Source organism: Sturnira hondurensis, unplaced genomic scaffold, assembly GCF_014824575.4.
Source record: "Sturnira hondurensis isolate 20B ecotype Veracruz unplaced genomic scaffold, ASM1482457v3 Scaffold0005329, whole genome shotgun sequence".
In the NCBI taxonomy this organism is placed as follows: Eukaryota; Metazoa; Chordata; class Mammalia; order Chiroptera; family Phyllostomidae; genus Sturnira; species Sturnira hondurensis.
In genome coordinates, this window is record NW_028077960.1 from 3,499,097 (window position 1) to 3,526,250 (window position 27,154).

General features: G+C 53.6%; 1 protein-coding gene across 1 annotated transcript in view; it reads left to right on the plus strand.

Annotated features, from left to right (window-relative positions):
* The first annotated feature begins 22,144 nt into the window (after window positions 1–22,144).
* The window catches only part of HCN4 (hyperpolarization activated cyclic nucleotide gated potassium channel 4), a 40,801-nt gene continuing 35,791 nt past the window's right edge, over window positions 22,145–27,154 (plus strand). The window contains exon 1 of the mRNA XM_037047082.1: window positions 22,145–23,070. Within this exon, the coding sequence (XP_036902977.1) occupies window positions 22,292–23,070 (779 nt within the window). The 5' untranslated portion in view covers window positions 22,145–22,291. The remainder of the gene's footprint in view (window positions 23,071–27,154) is intronic.

Consider the following 27,154-nt stretch of genomic DNA (forward strand, 5'->3'; position numbering starts at 1 on the left):
CGGTGCCCTGCCACCTCCTGCACACTCACTACCCTTCCCCCGTCTCCCTTTGGCTTGCAGGGGACTTTCCCTTGTGTTACCCCAGGGGAGAGTCCCAGAGTCCCCAGAGGAAAGCAGAGGAACAGCCAGCGCCTCTGCATTCCGAGAAAGCCAGAGTGGAGGGCTCACTTGTTTAGAACCGCTGGACACATGTCCATAAAACTGAGTTCTGCCTACCCTTCTGCCTTCTCCTGTAACCCTGTCCTCACCTCTGTGTCTTCCTACAACTTGGTACTCCCCACTTAGACAGACATCTCTCACCCAGAACGTCTAGCTCTTGTCATGAGCTAAGTTTTTACATGTTATGCTCAGCCTGTTTGATAGAGTGGGCTGTTAGGGTCCCAGGCTGGGTTTCACCACCTCTGCATTCTGGCCTCTCTTGGCCCTCACCCTTGCCTCCTCCTCTCTGAGAGCAGCCCCTGCCTGAGGACACAGTGGCACTCCGAAAAGTGAGGGGCAATGCAGCTGACTGGCCATGCTTTGTAGGTTGTGGGAAGCTGCTGGGGACTGACCCTAACCACCTTCTCCTTTACCTCTCCAGCCTTTCCAGCCCTCCCTGAGGGTTCTTCCAGGCAGACCAAAAGCTCATTAACCCCCAGGATGCTTGAGGGTAGAGAGGGGAGAGGAGGCTGTTCATTAAAATTCACATGAAGAGAAACAACTAATCAGAAGCCAGTTGCTGCCTAATTGGTTTTAAACTTCAGGAAGGGTCCTCATTAGCCTAGGGGTGACCTCTGCAGAGCAGCCTAACTGGGAAAGGGAGAGCAGGGAAGGAGAGCAGGAGCTCCTTCCTTCGCCAGCTTTCCCCCTGGTCTCCGGATGGCCAATCAGAGGTGATATTGCAACAAGCTACCAGAGCCAGGCTTGGTAATCCTCTCCTTCTTTCAAAGGCCTCCTCCTCCAGGAAGACTGCCTTGGCCAGCCAGGGGGATGACCTCTAGCCTCGAGCTCCTTCTGCACGTATAGTCTCAGCCACACAAGCTGGGCGCCTTTTTAAAGTATTTCATTGTGCTTCCCAGCCTGAAAGAAGCTTCTAGAGAGCAGAAGGTTCCTTCCCATTGTCCTTGTGACCCCCTCGTCACCATTCCTTCTGTGTCCTGTCTCCCTTTTCCCTCCCAGTGTCCATATTCTTTCTTTCCTCCTCTTTGCTTCCTCCCCTTCCAGCCACATTCTCCTCCTTTCTGCTCTTTCTCCCTGGTCAGCTCCCCTCATGTAGCTAAAGGAAGCACTGGTGCACTGACCGGCACCAGGGGAGACTACAGCCCTTCGCAGTTCTCACTGGCATTCCAATGGATACATCTCCAGTCCGACCCCAGTCCGGCTCCCAGCAGGTTGCTGTCTTCGGCGCAGGAGTGGAGGAGGAGGTGGGGCGGGAGCCCACCGTGTACTCAGGTGGAGGAGCTAGAGCAACTCTGCTTGGAGAAAAGAAGGCTGGGGAGATCACCACTCTTCCCATCTCCGGGGCAGCTGGCTCAGCCGATGAACAGTGTGTCCTGTGCAGGCCAGGAAGACAGAGCTAGGCCTCATGCTGGACTGGAGGCCGTCAGAGGGACAGAGAATCAGGCTCGATACTAGGAGCAAGCGTAGTGGACGTCACCGGTTTTCCATAGGCCTCTAGAAACAGCATTCGCTCCTTTGTGGATCCTATCCTCCCACACTCTGTATGGTTTCAATATGGCTACCATTCAAAGTACAGTCTCCTCTCCTCAGGTCATGTTGACAAAGCCTAGCCAATCACAACTGCCCATGGCTCTGCCCAAAGTGATTGACTCTGGGTGGGCCTGTGACCCAAGGCTGGCCAGTCTTCATGCTTCCCCGGGAATTTACCCATGGTCTCTGGGAGGAAAGAGGTCTCTCTCCCTGGTTCAGTCTGGTGATAAGACATGCTGAGCGGTGTTGGCTATACTGCATGGAGAAACAGAGGCAAGAGTCCTGGAGGGAGGTACGGAAAATCTCGACAGCGTTGTTTGGACCTCTACAGTCCTTGAGGTCATGTTCACTCCCAGCCTTCTCAGTTTCTTCAGCCAATACATTCCCTTTTATGGTGAGCCATTTCAGTTGAATTTCTGCCACTTCAACTCAAACATTTCCTAGTTGACACAAGGACTTTCTCACAGCCAAAGCTGCCCAAATAGGGGCTGGGCCGCCTCAGAAGGTGGCAGATCCCCAGGCAGAGCTGGACAACCTCCTGCCAGGGACACTGGAGAGATAATTTCTGGATCCAACTGTGCCAGATAACAGCTAACACATATGGAGGGCCTGGCGGTTCACAACCGTTACCTCAGGGAGCCGCTCCTGACATGCCTATCATGGAGCATCATTCCCCCCACTTTGTAGATGAGGAAACAGGCTCTCCTGGGAGTTCATTGCCTTGTCAAGGAGGCACAGACTCAGGATGAAGTGCGAGCCTGCTTTAGCCCCAGGACGCATGCTCCTTCTGGCAAGCCTACAGGCTCAGAGGGTTTTTGCCCTCACCGCACCTGAGAGCCCGGGCACTTTTGGAGGGGCTGGTGCAGGTATGCTGCCTGTGGTCAGCTCAGTGCTCCTAAATAGGGCAGTCGACAGAGGCATGGTGCTGTGTCCGGGTGAGCAAAGAGGCGCACGGCCCCTGCTGGCTCTGGGGACAGACTCCCTGCAGAACCACCAGAGTGGAAGAAACCCAAAGCAAGAAGGGGGCCTTAGGGGAGGGGGACAGGTGAGCTGGAGGCACTCCTTCCCTCAGAAACCTGGATAAGGGTCTTTTTGTGGTGGAGCCTGTGGATCTTCTCCTAGAAACAAAAACATTTGTGCAAGCATGCAATATTTTGCACACAATTTCAGGGGCTTCAGAGCTCCGCCTCCCACACCCAACCCTGGAACAGTACACAGAACCCGGGAGCTCTTGATCAGAACTCCTGATCTAGAAATATAAAAAGTGCCCTGGCTGGTGTAGCTCAGTGGATTGAGCATAGGCCTGCAAACCAGAGGATCGAGGTTTGATTCCCAGTCAGGGCATATGCCTGGGTTGCAGGCCAGTTCCCTGCAGGCCAGTTCCCTGCAGGCCAACTCCCAGCAGGGGATGCATGAAAGGCAACCATACATTGATGTTTCTCTTCCTCTCTCCTTCCCCTCTAAAGATAAGTAAATAAATAAAATCTTTTTGAAAAAAGAAATATAAAAAGTGCTCATGGGCCTGTCCCAGGCCAAGCAGTCCCACCACCGTCAATTATGTTAACTAGTATCTCTATCTGGGCATGGTAACTAAGCATCTTTTGCTCCTTCCCCCTAGGACCCTTGCCCCCAGCATCTTGTTCTCCCACCTCCATAGTTATTTCTGCCCAGATGAGGGGAGAAAGGCTATCTAATGAGCTTCTTCAGCCCGAGATGGGGGAGGACAGCTGAATACCTCCACATGGTTTCTCAGCCCATGTCTACCCCAACCTGCATCCCCATGATCTTGTCATTCAATCCACCCTCCTCAAAGTTCTAGAGCTGCAGAGTGAGCGTTAGTTTTAGAGCTCAGAGTGCTTCCCAGGTCCAATGGCTAAACAAAGCGAGACCTACACCTGTGTGGTCCAGTGGGGCAGCCATATGTGGCTATCCAGATTAATTTTTTTAATCCTCATCCAAGGATATGTTTATTGATTTTAGAGAGGGAGGAAGGGAGAAAGAGAGAGACAGAAACATTGATTGGCTGTCACTGACACACGCTTCGACCAGGGATCGAACTTACAACTTTTGGTGTAAAGGACAATGCTCTAACAAACGGAGCCATCCGGCCAGGGCAGCCATTCAAATTAAAGTGAATTAAAGTTAAAGGAAACTTAAAACACAGCTCCTCAGTCAGCCACACTTGTCATACTTCATGCGCTTGATAGCCATGGGTGGCTAATGGCTACTGCCTTAGGCAGTGCAGGTGTAGAACGTTCCTAGCTTGCAAAAAAGTTCTACTGGAGAGACAGACTCGGAACTAAGATACAGATAACCACAGCACAGAGCCAGGCTGCCTTAGTTCAAATCCGTCTCTCCCACCCACTAGTTGAGGGTTAGGGCAGCTTCCTTAACTTCTCTGAGCTTCAGACCCCTTCTCTCTAAAATGAGGATAACAATAATGTCTGCCTCCTAGGGTTGTCACGGTCATTACTTCAGCCCAGTGTCCCTCACATAGTCAGATGAGCTGGCTGTCTTCAGTTCAGCCCTCCAGAACCACTGTCCACGCTTCTCCACCTTTCTCTGTGCTCAGAAGCTGACTTTCAGGAACTGTATCAGTGGGTTTCCTAGCCCTCTGGCCTCTGGTTGGATTTGGCCTCTGGTTGGATTTGGCCGCTGGGGGCACCACTGAAGATCAGAGACAAAGAGGTCAGGGTGTTTGTTCTATGAAACCTTCTCCACTAGGCCTCAGGGGCCATCTCTGGAGAGCTCCTCGCTTCAGGTTCCAGTAGCTGCTCCTTCCACTTGCTCCTTTAGGCCCAGAGGCGGAAACTGCTTCTTACCGTTTCTCAATGGGAGGGGGAGGGTAGAGCTACACTGTCTCTCATTGGTCTCCCTGTGTCGATATTCTTTATTGAGCTCTCCCCCATGGCCTGGCGGGAATACGCCTTCCCTGTCCTGAGGCCTCCTAAGACAGAGGCCTCTGTGTAGGTTAACGCTCCTGCTGGTACTAGGGAGAAGAGGAGGAGGAAGGGGCAGGAGAGGAGGAGGAGGAGAGGATGAACATGGATATTTCTCTCCATCTCTGCCTCCGCCTCCAGACTTCTCCAAAAGAGACTGAATTTCAGCAGAACCTAGACTCATTGTTTGGGGGTGCAAGTGTCTGCTTGGAGGGTCCTGGAGCTCAAGCCTCTGCCATGGGGTCCACACCATCTCCCTACCTCCCCTCAAACAGGATGGCAGGTCCGTTTCTTCTCAGGGCCTCTCCCTGGAGCTTGCCACTGCCTCCTGAGGCCTCCCTCTCTCAGAGCAGCCTGTCCGGCTTATCTGTCCCCTTAGCCTCTGAGGTGTGACTCCTATCTGGGTGCCTGGGCCCCTGGAGCTGAGTGCTCGCAGACAGGCAAGAGATAGAAGGGCGTGAGAATGCTGGGGGATGGCCCTGCAAAGGCTCTATGACACAGAGAGTGTGGAGTGTCCACTCCCCATTGCAAGCTCCACCGTCAGACCCTTCACCCAAAGTCCGGGTTCCCAAAGCTGGATACTCTTTCCTTATCGTAATTGCCTGTCTCCTGTCTTGTCAAGGCACTGTGCTGCTCACCGTTACATCACGAGCACCTAGCCACTTGCTTGACAGGCAGCAGTAGATATGCAGCATCTAGTAGGTGCCCAACTAATATGTACCTATAAGAGAAACTGCCCCTTTCCCCACCCGAGAGCAGGTCCCCAGCCACTCTAGCAAGCGGGGCTGGGGGCCAAGACACGGGACCCTGCTTGGATTCCCCCAGCCTAGTGGAATTTGGACATTCCCTTCTTTCTGGACCTCAGTTTTCTTACTTGAAACTTGGGCTTGGTTGGACTTGATAATCGGTGGTACCAGTGCCAAGGACCAACTTTTTAAAGTATCATGATTAATACATAAAAATGATTAATACACTGTACTTAGCACTTCTGAATCACAGTCACAAACTTTGGCATCTTAGTCCTTCTTTTTTCTCATGGCCCAGCAGCACCATAGGTATTTTTATGTACATGTCCCTAGTCGAAAAGAGTCTATCTCCTCATCCACCCACGTAAGGCCACTGTGCCCACAAACTAGGTAATTGATTAATTCCCTCCTGCACTCATTTGCTCATTTGAAAAATGTTTACACAATGCCTATCATACATGAGTCAGAGATGACTCGTGTGCTTCCTTTGCTATTTTCATGGGAAGCTCAGAGAGAGCTGCTGGGTTAGAGAGATGACAAGGAATGGACATGGAGGTGGACTGGGGGAGGCCCGGCCCACAGCACCTGCCCCACTGCACTCCTGCTGCTGTTCAGCAAAGGTACCTTTCCTGGGAGAGATGGCCCGGCTGAGCAAAGAAGTCTGGCTGTCCAACAGGCTTCCATTGGGGCAGGTGGTGACACCTGATTCAGGGATCAAAAGCTCAGGGTCTGGAAAGAGCAGAGGGCTAGGTAGCCCCCAGACCTCTCCACGTGGCCCAGTGGAGACCTACTCATATCCACCAACTACAGCCTGACACACCATCCCAGGTAGGTAGGAAGCGTTATTGGGCTCCACTCCAATGGGGCTGATCTGGAACGACATCTCTGAGCTCAGCACCTACCCTAAGGGCTTTTTCTGAGTCAGACTAACTGGTAAATGGAGGATGGACCAACAACCCAGGCCAGGGTGTGTGCTCAACATCTAATTTAATATTGGATGCTGTAGAGGAGTCATCAAGGACTCTGGCTAGAATTGAAAGGGCCGTCCCTCTGAGAGCTGGTTTCTGGTCCGGCAATGTGCCTTCCCCCACATAGCTGTGGGAACATCTGATGCTAGCGGTGTCCTCACTCCTCTGCACACTGCCTGTTGGTCCAACCACAGCTCCATGCAGTGTGGTAGGCATGGTATTCGTGTGACCAGAATCTCAGCCCAGCACACAGGAGTCCGTTCCTTCCAAGAAGCCCTTGGCTCTTTCAGTCTTCCTAAACCCTTTTCTCTCCCTTTGGTCTTGGGTCCACCTGGGCTCCAGGTTGTTTTCTGCAGGGTCAAGAGAAGGGGTAAATTTCCATTTGATGCAGACACCGGCCCACAGTGTCCGTGTTGTTATGGATGAATGAGACATTCACACGGACTTCTGAGTCCTGTGGAGGAAAAGGGACAGCATGGCTTTTCTCTCAAGGGGAGCAAAAGCTGTGGCCCTTGCGGGCACCGGCCATTATTGGGTTTCTCAGCACTTAAGGTGATGGTCCTCATTTACTATGCACGGGTTTGCTTCAGGTGGTTACCTTTTACAGAAAACAAAGGAGTCAATGCCGCTAATCACAGCACAGAAGAGGGATATTTGCAAATGAAAAGGGCAAAAGTGGTTGAACTGGTTACCCTCCTCCTAGGAAGGTTTAGCATGGTTTTTAGGAAGTTACTTTGTAGTAAATGTTTGCCACAAATCTGGGTGAGGGAGTTGTTAGCAAAAAGCAAGACTTAAAGGGGCCTAGGTACATAGCAGGTCTGATCCCCCACAGGAGAACCTATCCGTGGGCATGGGTCCTGTGCATCTCCCAGTGGGAGCTGGGCCCACGCCATGCAGAACAGTCTCCTACATTCATTTATGTCACCAGGACTGAAAGGGCCAGCTCAAGGATGGTGGCCCATCTTGTGGAGCCCCAGACTAAGGCAGCTCTCCCTGGGTACGTCCCATGGGTGACCTAATAGCAGTACTAGGTTTAGATGCACTGCTCAATCCAGGCAGGCGATTTTCCCTTCGGAAAGGGGAGCTGCTGAGTGCAGGTGGAGGGAGTATCCTCAGCCCTGTGCAGTGGTCCCTTGATACACTCCTCCTCCAGGCTCAGCTTGGGTCCCATGGCTCCTTAGCAAGCCTTTAAAAAGGTTAGCTTACTAAAAATAAAGCAATATAAGCACATCATAGAAAATTTAGAAAATAGAGATAAGTAGAAAGGAAAATCACCTTTATTTCCACATTCCACCACCCAAACACAACCACTGCTAACTGATACATATTCTCACAGTCTTATATCTGGCCATATATAGATATATTACATATTCTATTAAAAATCAGATTGTTGTGTTTGTACTAGTTTTCCAGCTAATATGTCCTAGATATTTTTCATTTCATCAAATGTGTTTATTTTCTAATATCATTTTGAATGGCTGCGTACTATTCTATGAAATAAACTTGCTTTATCAAGTTGGGTTATAAATAAGGTAAATATCCATATTAACCATTCAGGCCCATCCAAAATAACAACAAATACAGCATTTACCTTTTGGGTTCTTCCTCTCCCCTGAATTGTCCAAGAACATCAAGGACTTCCTCAAAAAGACTAGTTTACCCAAAGCCAGGTGGCAAGAGCACCGGAGCCTCTGATTAGTTGTGGCTTCAGCTGCCACCCCAGTATGTCCCCGTAGAACCTGGTCCTGCACGGTCTTAGCATCTTTTCCACCAACACGGTGATACCCTCACTGGTCCAGATTCTAAGGTAGTTCTCCGATGGAAGCAGACCCTAATGTGCCAAGGTGCATAGGATGGGAGAGACTTTCAGCCTCAGATGCACACCAGCCAAAACCCTGTCGGCTTAGGGCCTGGCACTGAACTTGGACAGTCTAGCTAGTTGCCCACCACCAGCGCACCTCATCCAGAACTATCTCAGTCCGTCAGAGAGGACACAACCAGGCTGATCCAAAAGGAGGGGTCAAGTGTGTCCAGTGCTTTCCTTTTGGAGGCTCTCCGCCCGTGCAGGTTTGCCCACCCCCTTCTCAGCAACCACCCCCGGGAAGTTAAATGAGCTCCCTCAGCTCTCCATGAGTCGCCATGTGTTCTTTTATTCGCCTTTCATATCAAGAACTGTCATTCCTTCTCTTACAGGCTACCCTTGAGTTCTCCACGAGCCGTTGATATTGCTTCCTTCCCCTCTTACATCTCCTTTCTTTAACAATAATCTCCTCTATATCTTGCATCTTGAATCTCTCCATTTTAGGTACTTTTCCCCCCCTGACAGACACATCTCTCAAGCCTAGAAAGAAAACAAGCTGATAAACACTTCTCCAATCTTAATTTCCCTCCAGCTCTGACCCGACTCTCTTCTTACTTTCTGGCCAAACCTCTAAAAAGAACAATCTGTTCTCACAGCCTCGACTCCTCAACCCATGCAACATGGGCACCTTGGCCGTCATCCACTGAAACCACTTTCTCAGTGGTCACCACTAATCAGGGTCACCATGGGTTCCAGTTTGCCAAGAATAATCATGGTTTATCTCTCCTGTCCCAGAGAGGAGGCCACAGTTTAAATGTTAGATGGTACGGTCGCCTTACCACTAACCCGTCACAACCCACACAGCCTGTGGCTCCATCACAGTCACCCTCCACAAACCCCCGGCAACTCTGGCCTCCACGGACTCTGCCCTTCCTGAACCTGCGTCCTGCTCTGGCTCACCTGACACGTCACTACTGGCTTCACCTTTCCCTTCCATGTGCTCTCTCACCCTCATCCACCACATCCACTTTCCCCGTAAATGTTGGACTTTGCAAGGTTCTGTTCCTCTCATTCAGCCTTTCCTCTCCTTCAGGATTTCACCCACACCCACAGCTTCAGCTCATCACCCTGCCTTCGCCCTCAATTCAGTGAAAATCTAAAGACTTCTGTGAATCACGGTGGCTTCACTGCAGGTTTACAAAATACCCTCCACAAACTTGACAGAAATGGAAAAGAGAGAGAGAGAGAGAGAAGGCTGCACCCGGGACGAAACTATGGCAGGATTCTCCTCAGATGCAAAAGAAGACTTAAATTTGGATAGACTTTCCTCTTGGAGGGGAAGACACCATGATAAAAAGGTATCTATCTCCCCTAAACTGATTTATAAATTCAGCACAATCCTAATCAAATCACCAACATGATTTTTAACACAAAAAATTTTACAGTTAATCTGGGGAGAAATAACTAGGATAATTCTGAAAGAGATGAGCAGCAGAGAGAGATTCCTTCGTCTTTTTTTATAGATAATAGGATATTTGCAGTAATTTGGGGGACAGAAGTAGATTAGGAAAAGGAAAGGGGAAGTAAATCATGAAACAAATATAGAATCCAGATATATCTGTGTATATAGAGATATATAAATGTAGTGCATGAGAAAAGAAGCCGATTAATAGGGGAAAGATGTACTATAGCTATATATGCAAATATATTTATAGACATGAAAATGTTAGTGAATATTTCTTCAGGCAGGGAAGAGTCTTAAAGTATAGTATCTAGTGCAGGGATCATAAAAGAAAAGGTTGATATGCTTCACTGCATAAAAATGAAAATCTCTGCATGGCAAAGACCCCACAACAAAAGCTCGGTAACAAACAGAGAGTGGAAAATCAGTCTTTGTAGCAATAAATAACAGGAAAGGGAATACTCTCTCCACTAGAGAAAGTGCTCCTTCAAGGCTATAAGAAGAAGATAAAAACTGAATGGAAATTAGAGAGGGGGGTGAACAGAGCTTGGAAATCATTATTTGCTTCATCAGCCACCTAGTGTAAGCCAGAGAGGGACTAGTCAGCTAGAAGAGCCACATACCATAAATGTTATCAGACCCTTCAAGTCTGGGACTATAAATAAAGTTCCATTAACAGGCATCACTCAAAGATCCTGCTGTTTCTCTTCTTGCACCTCAAAGACCTCTGCCCTTTTCCTCCTGTGACACAAAAAGGGAAAAGGGAAAAGGGTGTATGTCTGTTCCCCACATACACCGAAGCATCGCCCCACCAGCCACAGTCCCCATACGGCTTCCCCGGAATGCTTCCTCTCCTGTCCTGCTTCAGTGCCCGCTGCCAGCAGAGCCACTGCTCAGTGACCCACGTGTGACTACTGCTCCGATGTCCCCAAAGCCACCACTCCCTGGAACCAGGAGAGGTGAGGAGGGGGGCCTCCTCTACTGCCCAGTGACTGATTTCAGTGTTAACCCAACGGGGATTGACTCACTCGGGGGGAAGACAGAGGGGACAGAGAGAGAGGGCGAAGGGACTGTATTAGTTTCCAATGACTGCTGTAACAAATGACCTGTTGTTACAAGCCTGTTGGCTTAAAACAATGCATATTTAGTCTCATACAGTTCTGGAGGCCAGAAGTCAGAAATCAGTATCACTGGCTGAAATCAAGGTGTTGCCAGGCCGTGATCCTTTCTGAGGCTCTAGGGGAAAAACCGTGTCCTGCCCTCTGCACCTTTAGAGCTGCATTCTTCCGGTTCCTTGGCTGCCGGCTCTTCAAAGCCCGCTGGCTGGAATCATGCTTCGGTGTCCACACAGTCTGCTTTCTTGTCCTGTGTCAAAGCTCCCTCTGCATCCCTCCTACAAGGGCCTACCTGGATCATCCAAAATCATCTCTCCATTTTCAAGATCCTTAATCACATCTGCAAAGTCTTTTTTGTCCTGTGAGGTAACACCCTAAAGGGATTAGGATTCATTTTTCGGGGGACAATGACTCATTTGGCCCCAGGGGCTGATGCCTTTTTAGCATCTCCCACACTGCTCCCTTCTTTCTTCCTGGCCTCCAATCACCTTCCCAGTTTAGGCAAATGGCCGCCATGCATATTTATGAATGCAAATAAATGCTGATATTGGGGAGGGATAGTATCCACATCAGGAGTCTCAGACCCTCAGCCTGACAAACGAAGTGTTGCATAATGGGGGTCAGGCTGCCAGTCCAGGACACACACGAAGAAGAGTGGGTGGCAGGTTGGTGCCACCTAGCTAAGCCTCAGAGCAACCAAGCAGCCCCGCAGTTGATCACTGAGACAGTCACCAGCAAAGGCAGGGCTTGGGCCACCAACTGGCTGGCGCTCCTCTACTCTGGTCCCACAGAGCTAACCTTGTCTGTCTCCCTCCCAAGTGCTGACAGCCGCAGTATCTTCACATTCATCACCTTGTCCCTCTTCCATTCATTACAACTGCTGTCCTTTCCCAGGATGCTGGGCTCCGTCAAGGCTGGAAAGAGGTGAACAGTGGACATAGGTTCAGGCTCATATCCTGGAGTCCACATGGGGAGGGAGCCACAAATAGAAAGCCTATCAAAGTGCATGAGCATCGAGTGCCAGGGCAAGAGGGTCACTGGTGAGAGGGAAGACTGAGGAAGTAGTGGTGGCCAGCCCATAAAAACAGCTTGTTTGCCAAGGTAGGGAGTTTGGGCATTATCCTAAGGCCGTTGGAAGTCATTAAAAAGTCTTAAGCAGCTACGGCCAGATTTACATTTTGGAAAACCACTCTGGCGGCACCACCAGTAATGGATTCTAGCCAGTTAGGAGGCTGTTGCCACAGCCTAGGCAAGAAATACGTGTAACCTGGAGTTGTGTTGGTGGACATGGTCTGGAGTGGACATGTGTGAGAGGGATTTTTAAAAATTTATTTAATTGTTGTTCAAGTACAGTTCTCTGTCTTTTACTCCCAACCCAGCCCACCCCCCCAGTGCTCTCCACCTCCCTCCCATTTTCAGCCCCCTTAGTTGTTGTCCATGTGTCCTTGAGAGAGATTTTTGAAGGAGAAACGGCAAGACTTCTGAAATGATTGGTTGTGTGTGGGCAGTGGGTGGAGGAAAAAGTCAAGAGTGGTGTCCGTATTTCTGTTTCAGCTGCTGGGAGGCTGGCAGTCTCATTCCCTGAGTGGGAACACTCGCGGGTTTGGGAGAAGAGCGTGTGGAGTGTGAGCTTTTTGTAAGAGGCCACTGAATAAACAGGTCTGGAGCCCAGGGGAGAGGTCTGGGCAGAGAAATGAATGGGAACCGAAACCAAGGGCCTGGGTGAGAGTGGCCAGGGGAAAGCTCACACAAGAGAAAAAAGGCATGCACGGAATCAGGGATAATGCCAGCAGGCGAGGAGGCCCTCTCCCTCACACAGAGGAAATTGGGGACTGGCCAGAGTTGTAGGAAAAAAACCAGAAAAGTGTGTGTCCCTGAAGTAAAGAGAAGAGGATGTCTTGAAGAGGGAAGAGGGCAGTCAGCAGAGGCCAAACAAGGGGTGAAAGGTGAATTTGGCCGAAGACGCGATGGGTGGTGAGGCCTGATGGCTGCGGGCTAAGGAATGAGTGGGGGTGGAGAGTGGAAGGCAAGTGAAGGCCACCTTTTCAAGAAGATGAGATGTAATGGGAAGGAGAGAATGGGACAGTGGGTTCAGGGAGGAACTTTTGGGGATAGAAGAGATTTAATCAGGTCTACATGCTCACGGGAAAGATACTGTAGAAAGAGTATGAAAATATCGGAGAAGTGGTAACTGATGGAAGGCATGAAGGTGGAGCAAGTGGCAAAGCACAGTGGGATTGCCAGGCAGCACCTTGGCACATTAGAGGTGATGAACTGGAGGAAGCACCAGTCTGCGCAGCTGTGTGAGTGTGATTTTCTCCCACGACCTTGGCAGGGCGGCTGCAGCCGGTGAACCTCCGAGGTGGATGGTGGTTGGGTTGATCGAGGGCCGGCATTTCCAGGTTGACAAACAAAAGGACCATGAGTCTGAGACGAAGGAGTAAAGGATACTGGAGATGGAGGTTGAGGTGGCAGATTTGGGAGTCTAAGGCAGGGAAGGAAGGGATTATGGCAGGGTGCAGGTGGACAGAGCTTGCTCTCCCCTGGAAGAGCAGGCGTAAAGGGAAGGGGTGTGTGCAGGGTGGGGCGCGGGGTGGCAGCAGGGTTCAGACTGAGCCGGAATATCAGCTTGTGCAGACGGAGCAGTTCTGGGTGGTGGCCATGGTAGTGGGTAGCTGAAGTTGAGAAGAAGGTCTCTCTGGAAACCAGTGAGGGCCAAGGTTCATTTGGAGACCTTTCTAGGACTTAGATGGAGAGGAAGCCAGGCAGGAACAATCTCTGGGTGACAGCCATGAGGTGACACCTTGGGAGCCTCAGAGGGGCATGGGGGGGCAGTTTTATGGGTGGAAGAGGAGCAATGGTCTGAGAGAAGCCACAGGGAGTAGCCAATTCACTTCCTAACCATGGGGGCGTCTGGGAGAATGAGGATCCATCCCTCAAGAACAGCAGAGAGGGGCTTCTATGCAGAGGCTGAGTGGCCCTGTCTCCCCCAGGAGCCTGGGGTCTGACTATTACCCAAGAAATGTGGTAAGGTAAGGAGATGAGACCATCAGAATAGGCTCAGAGAGTCAGCACAGCTAGAGAGGAGAACAAGGTCTGCTTGGCTAGAACTGTTTGTAGCCCATGTTGGCCAGTGAGAGCCAGACCAAAGGTACAATGACAAGCACGACCCTCGCAATCATTACAGCTATTCTGTGCTCTCCGAGGGCAGAAACTCATGTCCCACTTACCCCAGTTCCCAATGCCCAGCCCGGTGCCTGGGATAGGGACAGAGAGCACATGTGTCCCAGACATTCCCATGGACTGAAGCAATGCTTCCCAGTAGGTCTCAGCCATTCCAGTATAAGGACTTTTTTTTACTAAAAAAAATTTCTGACTTTGAGACTTCAAAATATAGCTGTCACGATAGCAGCTGTGATTGAGCAAGTTGCCAACGGTGGGTTAATATCAGAGACTGCGTTAGACGTGCTGCTTGCACCCTGTGGGAGCTCAGGCGAGTCAGTCAACCTCTTCAGCCTCAATTTAATCATCTGTAAAATGGGGACAATACCACACCAATAGCCTGACAGAGTTCAGCAAGGATTACATGAGCTAATCCATGCTAAGCACTTGGCATGGTGCCAATGCAGAGCTAGTCACAAGAACGTTACTTCTTGTGACTATAAGTTCAGTTATACTTTGAAACAAATTGGTGTTTTATCCATCACACTGGCACCTCACGCGAGAAAAAATGGTGGTTTGTACATATGGAAGGCCCATTGCTTATTCAGTCAGCTGGCTGTGCTTGGGGAGCCTGTGCAGAGTCAGGGGCCCTTTGCAATGCCTCGGAGTCTCACAGGGACCCTCAGCCAGTCCACTTGCCTCACTCTGCCATCTGCGCTCTCCCAGGAACATGCCCATGGACAGTCAGGAGTGCAGGCCAGAGCCGGGAGGGGGAGGGGGAGGCGCAACAGCCTCTCTGGCCACGCTCACACTCTGTGTGGCAGCGTCGGCCTGCTGGCAGTGCAGATGCCTGCGCCTGGCTGGGCCCCCTGTGTTTGCGTGTTGCTGCTGTCACCGCCAACTGCTTGGTGCGCTGTGGGAGTGCAGGCCTGGGCTCAGGAGCTGTGCTTCCAGACTTAGTCACATTTCTGCCCAAGTCCCTGTCACAGTCTCTGTGACAACTCCTGCACAGGCCCTTCATAGCCCTGTTGCAGCCCCTATCACCACATATGTCTCAGTTCCATTAGTCTCTATCACAGCCTCCAGCATCTCCCCCGAGACAACCTTTTTCACAGCCCCAGACACAGTCCCTGTTACAGCCTGTCCCTGACTCTGCCTGTGCTTTACACTCTGCAGGGTGGCCTGTGGGGCACAGCTCTCATTACCCAGGGAGCTGTCTCTCTGGAAGGCAGCAAATGGAAGGCTCATATCACAGCAGCTTATCCTGATGTTCAGGGTTTGTGGGAAGGAGGCTGGGTCATGGGGCTTTACAGGAGAAGCCAACCAGTGGGGCGTGGCTGTGGCTCGCTGGGTGCGCTCCCAGGGTCCAGTCCACCCCTGCTTCTGGTTGGGTGACTGAATGGTTTCATGCCATTACCTTAATCTCCTTGACCCGGCTGCGAGCTCCTAGGAGCAGGGGCTGTGTCTTACTTTCTTGCTTACTCAATGCACTGCTGAGCACAGGGCTGGGGTCCCAAGGGCACAACCTGGTGGTTGTCTCCAAAGTCCTGGCTCGTCTTAAATCAGTTCCAGTCAACTCCCCATTGAGTCCCGAACAAACCCACCAGGAGCGCAGTCTCCTAGCCTGCTCCCTAATCCCCCAGTGGGGCTCCCTTCAGATTTGCCCTCACACTGTGCCCTTTGCCCCGCCTGCAGCACTTCTTTGCCCCCCCCCTTCCCCAAACTGCACACGCCTTCTTTGAAGGCCACTCCAAACAGGACCATCTCCCCTGCTTCCCTCTTCCACACACTCCCTCCTCCCTCCTTTGCTCTCCGGCCACTTGTGTACATCACATGACACTTGTCCCTGCTTCCTTAAGTGAGGTTTTGTATCTATCTTACTCTTGCTGCAGTCTGAGGTGCCTGGAGATTAGGGGCTGAATCCTTTTTTTTTTTAAAGATTTTATTTATTTGTTTTTAGAGAGGGGGAAAGGAGGGAGAAAGAGACGGAGAGAAACAGATCAGTTGCCTCTCCCAGACTCCCAACCCAGGCGGGTGCCCTGAATCAAACAGGCGACCTTTCCATTGGCAGGATGATGCTCAACCCGCTGAGCCACACCAGTCAGGGCCAGGGGCTGGATCTTATACCGTCATTTACCAGATACTACACAAGTTGGCTGACCAAAGAAAAGGGTGAATGACTAAACAAATGAAAGGCATGATGTGAAATTGAGGGAAGAAGATAATGTGGAGAAGGGGGAAGAGCATAAGCGCCCAGCAAGGAGGACAGCATGGGCCAGGCCTCCGGGCCATCTCAGGGCTTCCCAGGAAAGCTGCATCTCACTAGCCCTGCTCCCACCCTTCCCCTCTAGCCTGCCCCATTTGCCAGGCCTCCTCCCCCTCTCCCTGGCCATCCTGTCTCTCCCTTCCCTCAGCAATGCCTCCAGCCCAGGCTGTAGAAGCCACCCCTGGGGCCCTTGTCTGACTCACTTCAGCCCTGATATACGGTATATACTCCAGACTTGGAACAGAGGAGTCTCTGGTACTTACTTCTTGGCAGCTTTGCTCAGCCAGCACCTCGGGGCCTCCCTCCCACCCCAAGTGCCCCACTCTCTAGCCTGACTCCGAGTCCAGGTGGCCAGACCTCCTGGAGCCCCAGCCGGACACAGAGACATAGTCCAGGCCTGGCTCAGCTGTCAGCACCTCTTCCTGCTGCCTCCCTGGGAGGAGAGGGGCACGATGTCCCAGTCATTGCCCTGGCAGAGTCCCGAGGGAACAGCCAGGAGTGCAGGATGGGGAGCGTGGAGAGATCAAGGGCAACGGAGCCAGGGCTGGCCTGGGATGAAAGGGCTCCGGGCTCTGCTGGGCTCCGACCACTCACAGGCGGGGTCCTGCACAGAGGCAGGAGGTGGCAAAAAGACAATACAACAGTTCCCATTCCCGGATCCTAAAGAAACCAAGCAGAACTGAGAAAACAGCAGGCGGCAAGCCCAACTGGAAACTGAGCCTGTGGGGGCTTCCTTTCACTGTTGCCCTAATGTCACTGGGGGAAGGTGGGCCTGTGGGCCCCCAGTAGTTTCCGCAGCCAGAGTCTGAGGGTGAGGGTGTTGGGGGTGTTAGGGTGTAGGGTGTTTTTTCCTAGGGCCAGCTTAGGGCAAGAGCTCAGTGGGCCCCTAAAGAGGGCCCCTGCCCCTATCCTCTGACAATGCTTTGTTTGCTCCACTGACAGAATGCAGCAGGCCTCACTCCTGCCAGGCTGCTCCACTCAGTGTTTCCCCCCGTAAGAAACACACACACACACTCAGACACAAGCACTACTGCCTGGAAAGCCCACTTCACTTCCACTTTCTCCAGGAAGCACACCTCCATCATATTCAGGACCACCACTCTGAGCTTCTGAACCGCTTACTCTGACCCTTGGTTACAAATGTCTGGGATGGTCCTTTGCTGTTTCAGTCAGACTGGGAAATGCCCAAATGAGGGCATCTCTCTGCCTTCCCAGCCTCTGTTCATGCGTGGCTGTGCTCAGAGAAGGGCAACCAAGGGTTTGGTCAAGCCTGAGTCGTGATTTGTCCTCTCCATACATCCATCCCCATTAGGCCCATTCCCCGTGGTCCTCTTCCTTCCTCCTCCAGTTTCTCCACCAGGAAGCCTTGGGGCGAAAAACCTGAGATTCTGTAGCAGCTTCCAGTGTTCCTTCTCGGGGTCTAGTCTCCAGGTCACCACTCCACAGAGCAAACCTGCCTCTGAGCTGAGCAGAAGGTGCCCTGGGAGGCCCACACCTACACCAAAGAGAAAGGCAAGGTTGCACGTGTGTGCGGTGGGCGTCTAAACACAGAGCAAACGGTGTGACCTCGGAGTCAGTTCCCTCTGATCCCACCCAGCAAGTGCCTTTCCCAGCAAGAAGAAAGTTTGCCTTCTGGAGACCTGGCCAGGATTTAGCAGGGACGGAGAATTCACAGAAAGCAATCCTGTATAGCAAGACCCCTGTCGTCCCAACAGCAATTTTTAACACAAAATATATGACCCAAGACAGATTTGACATGTCTCCCCCTCCACTGGCCAATGCAGGTCTCATCCAGTCTTCCATCACCCAGTGTTTGCTGAGAACTTAGTACAAATGAGATGCCCGGCTGATGCACTCATATTCTCACCTGGTTTTCACCATAACTCATGGGGTACACGTCATCGAAGCCAGTCTACACCGGGGAAGACTGAGGCACACACAGGGAGCGAGTGTCAGAGAAATATTTAATTCTAGAGCTTTTGTTTACCGGTCTCACGCTCTATTGTTTGCAGCAGGGACTCCCGGACCTTTGGCATTCACAGACCAATGACATTTTACATCTGACTTTTGGGAACAAACATAGAACCCTATGCCAACGTTTTACTTAGCCAAGCACCTAAAAAATGCCATCTCTTAGCACTATGATTTCATCAAATGGCATTTTAACACAGAAAATGCAGCAAGGATTTAACATTAGAATAAAGACAGCCTTCTAAGAAAGGTCAGTCGACAACCTTACCTAAAATACCCTGCATTTCTCTCTTTCTCTCTCTTCTTCTTCTTCTCCTCTGGTTAAATTTCAAGCGGGACTGGCATTACATGGTGTGGAAGCCACTGTCCTACCCCAGAGCTGCCCCTTTAAGCAAAAACAATGCCCTTGGCCCACAAGCAAAAATACTTCCAGAATTTCCCACCCTCTCCCCTCTACCCATCCAGGTCCCCACCGCAAAAGGTCTGAGATTGATATGTAATAATCAGCCACATCCCCACTCCACTTCCAGCAGGTTTTCTGAACCTCATTTCCAGAGAAGAAAGCTCACCCGCCCCAGCCCTTCCCTCTTAGACCCAGCTCTTTTCTGGGTTTGCATTCCGGGAACACGCAGGCCCTATGTAGCCCTGCGGGAAGTACATCTGTCTCCTGGAGACACCTGGAGAACTGTCTCCAGTTCCCCACCAAAGCTGAGAGCTGCAGGTCTTCTTTCTCCCTATTGCAGTCCAGAAGCAGGGCCTTCTCCTTGCTGGGGTCCCCAGGTCCTCTCAATTGTGTTACTAGATGAACCAAAATAGACCTTTTGCATCAGCCAGCAAGGAGAGGACAGGAGACCTTGGTGGGACAATGGGGAGAACACAGGATAGGGAGGCTCCGCTCTCTACGCTTGTTCTGCTTTAGCCATGCTGGGCTCTGAACTACCTCCCCTTCCCTCACCCGTGCCCACCCCGACCCACCTGGTGAGTCAGCTGAGCAGCAGAGGAGAACCTGGCCTGGGGAGCCCTGGGTTGAAGCTCCAACTCCATCACCTCCTTACTGTGGGACACGGCAAGTCACTTAAACTCTCTGTGCTTTGGTTCTCTTGCTTGCAAATGGGAGCGAGAATGTTAGGTTGAGCCACGAGAAACTGTAAAAATGTAGGTTAACAAACGTCTCTTGCCAAATATAACCTCTTCTAGAAAGTCCTCCTTAGCTATCCCAAGCTCAGCAAGTCCCCCCTTTCAAATCTCTCACAGGCTGAGGCATGATTACTAATGCACACACTTCTTTCCTGTCCTGAGTTTTCTCCTCTTTCCCGAGTCTAGGCAAGTCTAGATCGCCCTAAACTCGAAGCTCATAGGGCAAGACCTAGGTCTTCTCCTTCTCTGTTTCCCCAGCTGCTGGCATGTCATTTCTACTCCCATGTGTGGTCTTACATGGTCCTGAACAGGTGGTGCTGACCAAACTGAGGGCAGGTGAGGTGCTAGAGGGGGAGGAGTCAAGGAACCATCACCCCTGGTCAGCCTGTAGCAACAGAATCCCAGGAAGCAGAACCCTGGTCACATCCTCCACTTCCTTCAAGGATCCCTCTGATGGCACTAGCTAACTTCCAGGGCCCTTCCTCATGCGTGGAGTTGACATGTATTAACCTGTTCTCTGCCCACCCTTGTGTTAGTGCTAAGGTCGCTGAGATGAGTGGGAACTGTCCTATACTCAGGGAGCTGTCAAGAAGGGACACAGAATGCACTGTGTGATAAGTGCTCAGGCTGCTGGGCACTCGTGGGACATGGGAGCCAAAAGTGAAGACATGATCAAGAGTTGGGTGGCCAGGAAAGGCTTCCTCAAGAAGGGGATGCCTCTCCCGTGGGTCACTGGGAAGCCTGCTTGGGCTGGCTTCCTGTGGCTGGGGTAGGGCCACCTGGCTCCCCGCTGGACATAAGCCCACAGAAGTGAGTTACATGGAAGTCTTCTCCCTGCGGCTGGCACCACAGGGCAGGCAGGGCTCACAGCCGTTCTCAAGGAGACCCAAGGACATACAGGGATTAGGTCTCCCAGCATCTGTGCAGAGAACTGTCAGCTCAGAGCTGTTCAAAAGTAGAAATGCCAGTTTGCGGTGAAATCCTTATCTCAGTCATTCCCTCTCTCTGCAGGAGCTCCTGTGGTCAAGTGGGTAGAGCAGAAAAGCCCCTGCCAGGCAAACCGCGCCCCCCCCCCATCTTGGGCAGGGGAGGTGTTCACAAGTGGGCTAAGAATGAGAATGAAAAGCCCTTTGAAGAAAAACTTCATGTCATTGCTCACAGAGATGGAGGAGCTAGGAGCCTCGGTGTCTACTCCCGTCAGACTTCGCTGAGAATCCACTCAAACTCCATTTAACCCAAACTCCAACCTCCCCTGGCCAACCCCTTTCCTAACTGCTCCATCTCCACTTCTGAACTAATCTGGTGTGTTTGTTGCCCTGAGACATCTCAGTAACCGCTGGGTCATGGTAGTGGCCCCCAGTCCAGGGAAAGGGGGTCTGGCAGCCTGGCCTGTGTGGATGGGAGGTGCCAGGCTGTTAGGGTGCTGGAGAGGACAGCTGTATTGTATCTCTGGCTGAGCTGGTGGGATTGTCCATAAGCCCCCGAGACTGTACACGGACATAGAAAGGACCGCCAGCTGGCATGGATTTTGGGATGGAGAGCAGACTCAAGGGGACTGGGCACTGTGTGCTGCTGCTTGTGGGTAGGGGCCTGAGAGGAGCAGGAACACCCCTTGCCTTGGTCCACGTACGAAGTCACAATCTGGAAGAGCGCCCTGGGAGAAGGAGGTCCAGGGCTAGCTCCAGGGCTCACAAGCCGCTGATCTCAGACCGCCCCCCCGCCCCCCCCCGCAGAATTATCCGGGAGAGGTGCGGGCGGGTATCTGACTCCGCGGACGTGGCAGTGCACATTTCCTCGAAATCTTACCTCGAAGGGCTGGGTCTCACCCGCGCTGCCTGTGCGTGGGTCCCGGAGTTCCCCCCACGCCCTCCTTGCCCGGCAGATTCGAGGCTCTGCAGGGGAAAGACCGGCGTGGGGGGGATCTCACCCCGCCTCTCACGGGAAAAGCCCAGGAGCAGGCCCCGCGTAGCGCACTTCCTGGAAACCCCATCTCCAGGCGCGTTGCGGGAAGGCCCTGCCCGCCTCCCCCAGGAGGGTCTGAGATCCAGCGGAGAAGCAACGCTGCCGGGGAAAGGCGAACCCCGGGCTCGGAGGAGAGACCGGGAAACCCCGCCCCCCAATCCTGGGGCGGGGGTAATGGGCAGTCCAACCGGAACCCTCGACTTGGGGTGCGCTCCCAGCCCTTGGCTGAGGGAAGATGTTTGAAGTTTTAGGATGAAGGACACCTCTCACCTCAGCCCCTAAGGTAGGGTGAGGGTGCACCTCGCGCCCCACGCCGGGCCCGCCCCCCGCCCACCTCCCCAGGCCCCGACCTGCGCCGCTGCCCCTTTAAGAAGCCCAGGTAGGCAGGACCGGCTGCGGGAGCCGCTCCTATGGCAACCCGCGAGCTGCGGTGGCTTCATGAATATTCCGGGACGCGGGAGCCCGGCGTTGACGGAGGGCGCTCTGGGGGAGGCGGCCGCTGATGTAAGCCCGGCGGACTGCTGGGCTCCGCTCGATTGCGGCGGGAACCCTCGGACCAGCAGGCAGGGCTCCGCCGAAGGAGGCGAGGCGAGCTTGCGAGCGGCTGGCCGAAAAGCCTGGGCGCCGGGACGGACGGAGAGCCCGCCTGCCCGCGGGACGCACGCCGGGGAGGCGCGCGGTCCGTGTGCTGTGCGCTCCCGTGCGGTTTTCCAGACGCCGGGGCGAAAGCACCGCTTCTCCCCGCGCCCATTGTTTCCTGCGGGGGCGGGGCGCCTGGAGCCCGGCCGCGCGCCGCGCCCCCGAACACAGGAGGAAGGAGGGGAGGGAGTGCGGGGTCCCCGCGCCGGGCCCGGCCTGGGAGGAAGCGCGGCTCGGCGAGCCCAGGGACCCAGAGCCGGACTGGGAGCCTCCCCACCGCACGCAGCCTGCCCTGGCATGGGCGCCTGAGGCAGCGCGGCGCCGGCGGCGAAGGACGCGTCCCGCGGGCGGACTGACCGGCGGGCGGACCTGGAGCCGATCCGCGGCGCCGCACCCGCGCTGGTGCCTCCAGCCCGGCGCCCGCTCCTGGCGCCATGGACAAGCTGCCGCCGTCCATGCGCAAGCGGCTCTACAGCCTGCCGCAGCAGGTGGGGGCCAAGGCGTGGATCATGGACGAGGAAGAGGATGCCGAGGAAGAGGGGGCTGGGGGCCGCCAGGACCCCAGCCGCAGGAGCATCCGGCTGCGGCCGCTGCCATCGCCCTCGCCCTCCGCGGCCGCGGGCAGCACGGAGTCCAGGGGTGCGGCCCTCGGAGCGGCGGACGGCGAAGGGCCAGCCCGTGGAGCGGGCAAGTCCAGCACGAACGGCGACTGCAGGCGCTTCCGCGGGAGTCTGGCCTCGCTGGGCAGCCGGGGCGGCCCCGGAGCGGGTGGTGGCAGCAGTCACGGGCACCTGCATGACTCCGCGGAGGAGCGGCGGCTTATTGCTGAGGGCGACGCGTCCCCGGGCGAGGACAGGACGCCCCCAGGCCTGGCCGGCCAGCCCGAGCGCCCCTGCCCCTCGGCGCAGCCTGCAGCTTCTCCGCCGCTGCTCCAGCAGTCGCCGCAGTCGGCCTCTGCCTCCTGCGAGCAGCCCTCGGTGGAAACCGCTATCAAAGTGGAGGGAGGCGCGGCCGCGGGCGACCAGATCCTCCCCGAGGCCGAGGTGCGCCTGGGCCAGACCGGTTTCATGCAGCGCCAGTTCGGGGCCATGCTCCAGCCGGGGGTCAACAAATTCTCCCTGCGGATGTTTGGCAGCCAGAAAGCCGTGGAGCGGGAGCAGGAGAGGGTTAAGTCGGCCGGGTTTTGGATTATCCACCCCTACAGCGACTTCAGGTAAGGGGACCGGTGGGGATCTGTGGGTGCCTTAGCGGTGGCAGCGGGAGTTAACTTCCTTCTTTCCTAGCGTTGAGAGCTCCAAGAGAAGTGGGGCTTTTTCGGCTCTGAGACGTCCCCAGACCTCCTTCTACCCCATGCAGAGAACTTTCTCCCGTGCTTCCGGCTGCAGACCTCGGCCTCTTGAAATCTGGCGGCTTTAGGGGCAGGCTGAAAAGGTATTCTGAGCCTTTCCGAGCCATGCCACCTTCAGTCGCACGCCCCACCTCCTTCTTCTGGGCTACAGAGTCAGAGTGGCTATCCTAGTGGCTATCCTAGTGGCTATCCAAGCCATTTGGCCTGTAGAGCAGGGCCATGAAGGAGACAGACCTCTTGGCAGCTGGGCCAGCTCCTTGGGTGCTGACCCCAGCTGTTTATCTGCCTTCTGGTGCCCTGGGAAGCTGCAGCTCTGGAGAGAGAGAGCTGGGCCCCTGGAGGACTGAGGTCACTGGGGCCTCATGCCCAGGATGAAAGCCATCTGCACCCACCTTCTGGGCCCAGCCCCTCATGCCAAATGGCAGGCCAGGAGTAGATACCCTGGGTAGCTGGTCTCCAGACTGGCCGGACAGGATGACCTTGCTCACAGTGACTGATGATCACCTGCCCTGTGACCCCAAGTTCATCCAGTGTACCTTCCTCAGCAGCTGCCAGGTCTCTCATGGGTCAGCCATGGGTCCCCAAACAAAACGTGTGACTGCCAGTCAAGGAGAGGGACCCGCCCTTCCCCATCACCTGAGTCAGATGCTACTGCACAGCAGAGAACCACTCCAGGTCTGTGGGAGTATCTGCACAAAAAGAGAGATTGGTGGTTGCCCCCGAAGTTGGGATCAGGGATGCCCCTACTCTAGTCAAGGTCTTGGGTCCCCCAGTGCTCTCCTGGGGTCTGGAAAGAAATGGTCACTCTTTAGAGTTGGGTTTAATTCACTCTTTGTCTCTGGGCCCTGCCCCTGCTGAGCTCTCTTACTTGCCTATATTGCATGTCTGCCAGTATAAATGAGCATTTTGTCATCCCACAGCCCTCTTTGCAAACTCCAGGGAAGCTGGGTTTGTAATGAGAGCAAAGCCATTCCCATCCAATGAGAGAGATTTCTCATGCTGGGAATGACCAGTCAGGCAACACTTGATGCCTTAAAATAGATGGTGACCCAAGGGCCCTCCCTTTTACTTCCTTCCTTCCTTCCATCCCTTCCTCCTGCACACAGCCATGGTCTTCACATTGTGTGAGCAAATGTGGGACCTTCCATCAGAAAGTGTGGTTGGTTTGCAGTGCCAGGCTACGAAAGTTTGGCCTCCCCTATGGTCACTGTTGGGACCTGAGGATCCCAGCCTGAGCTAGGGAGGACTGGGTGTCCTGAGTTTCTCCTCTTCCCTCCAAACTCCCTGGTGGTCGTCGCAGATAGGCTGTACCAGCATCAACCATCTGAGATTGTTGAGGGGCCCTCCCTTCCCTTGCTCAGCTTCCCACCATCTTCGTTGCCTGGAAGCCTTCGTTGCCAGGTTTTCCATCACCAACCTGGGTCAGGAGACTGTAAGGGACCAACCCTGGGCACACCTGGCCTCCATCGACAGTAGGCATTGATTGAGCGCCTTATGGGCACTGGACTGTGCCTTCCTAGTCTCCCCTTACCTTGGGTCGTGAAGAACCAGAACTGGGTAGATTGCACCAATGGGAACCTCCCCGCCTTCTGGTCTTCCTCTGCCATCTTGGCATGTCTGTCTGCAGTACCCCCTGCTGCAGAATCTTCCACTAACTCTAGACCGCCTGGGACATGGCAGAGGGTGGGGGTTGATGGGGATAGGGAGTGGTGGATGCAGCAGGATTGCTAGATGGGCAACGGGAAAAAGGTGAGAGCGGACTTGGAATTTGGGTTTGTGCAACAAGCAACAGGGACAGTAGCTGGAAGCACACATCCTCTGCACAGCCCAGTAGCCCTCTGGTGCTGGGTCTGGTGCGAGGAGAGAAATCCAAGATAGGCCATCTGTGTGAGCTTGTGGATGGGCAGTAGTCATTCTTCTCCTGTCTCTCATCCAGAACAGCTAGACTTATTTTCAGAAGGTCCCAGAGGCAAAGACCTGCCAAAGTCTTTTAAGTGTAGAAACCCCATCATTCAACCCAGCCTCACCCACTTCCCCTGACCCAGCACCCCAAGCCTCAGTCCCTCAAGTTTTAGCCACCGGCCTTGGGCTTCTGTATGGAGCCAGTCCCACTGCCCAGCCCAGCTTCACAAGAGCTCCTGAAAGCACTACTTGAGCCAGTTGAGGATGTATTCATCATTTTGATGGGCAGGAAGCATTGATCCAGCAGAATTGGCTTAATAAAGAATCGCTAGCAAACCATGATAGATTGAGTTTGTGGTTTAGAGTTCAGAGCTTGCTGTCATGGACTTCTTCTGACTTCTGCTCCTGGGGGAGGAAGGTTGGTGCCTTTTCTAATGGCTGCAGTGGGCTATGCTCTGAGGGGCCCACATATTGGCCATGTGCAATGGTAGGCTTTTCCTGGCTGCCTGTGCTTCTCTTCACCCACCCACCCCATACACACCATGCCCCAGCTTCTCCCGTGGTGCCTCCAGGCTCGTCTGGCTTGTCTGGCTTCTTCTTCCCTCCCCATCCACTCCCCACCTGCCTTTTAAAACTTAAGGTTTGGTAAGGGAAAAGGACACACAGCCCCTCAGGGGCATTGTCCCCAGGCTCCCACCCCAGGTTGGTTGGGTTCTGGGGTTCTGGGTGGGTCCTTTCTTTCACATGAGCCATGTCCCAGAAGCTGGGTTTGGCAAGGGGAACCTAGAACAAATAAAACATAGTGTCTGCGTGATCTTGTTTTTTCAAGAGTAAAGGACAGGGGACCCCACATGAAGATGTATCTGGTTTTATTCCCAAAAGCTAGTCAGGCTTTCAAATGTCAGGCTTTGGTAGGGGGCCAGCAATAGAATGGGGGGCGTATCAGCCTGGGTGTGTGTATATCTAGGTGTCTGAGCAGGTGTCTGGGGAATGTGTGCTGGACATGGGGCTGGTAGGAAGGTCCCTATGTGGGGTGTCCGTTCTGGGGCTACTCCTGTGCTACTCCAGACTCTAGCTTGGCCTTGAGAATGGAGACAGGCAGGCCTGGCTCTCCTCATCTCTCTGCCCATGCCCTCTCCTAGCCTGAGCCTCCTGAAGGTGTGAGGGAGGGAAGGGAAGGGAGCTTCAGGAAGGGTCCTCTCCTTGAGGCAGAGAGATAGCTGGGCTCCAGAATCATGGAAACTGGACCAATAGCCTGGTAGGTCCCAGGGGTGGTCTGAAACTGACTTCCTGGGCTCCCGGCACTGCCATTGGCCACCTCACGTCAGCTCCTCAGCTACTGTGGGGCCCTGCTTGGGTGATGAGCCTTCTCTGAGCCTCAGTTTTCATACCTAGGAAAATGGCAATCCTGTCGCCTGTCGCCATGTCAGACACGAATTATACAACTGGCCACCTGCGGAAGCGAGAAACTCCAGTGCGCTGTCAGACCAGTGAGGCTTTGCTGAACCACCCCGCCCCTGCCCACACTGCTTCCTTTCCCTAGTCCTGGGCAGACCACACGGTCCCTGTCCTCGGCTTAAACCACTGGTTCTGAAGCTGTAGTGGAAACCTAACTGAGAACCTGCTGGAAACCATAGTCTCTATCCAGAAAGATACATGTACTTCCAGACCCACAGTATGACACTCAGTTTCTGGGATCTGTAGATCCCCTAAGGGGAAGACCATCTAGGTTGTGAACCCCCAACTAGGCCATCCCAGAAGAGAGTCCTGGTCTGGTAGGGCAGGTGCTAGCCCCCTCCAACTGGCTGTCCTGGGGCATTCTGTGACCTGAGGCTTGGGCCTCCCATTGCCAGCAGGATGGAAATGAAAACAGGAGCAGAGTTAGATGCCTGGAGAAGGAAAGGTGCTCTGCTTGGGGACGCATTTCTGTTCTGTTTCCCCAGTCCCACATCCATCTCTCTCCCTTTCGGCCATGGGAAGGACTGTTCAGGCAGGTGGTGGGGAGTGGGGAAGGTGGCAGCTTTGGCTGTGGGGCTGGGGGGTTCTG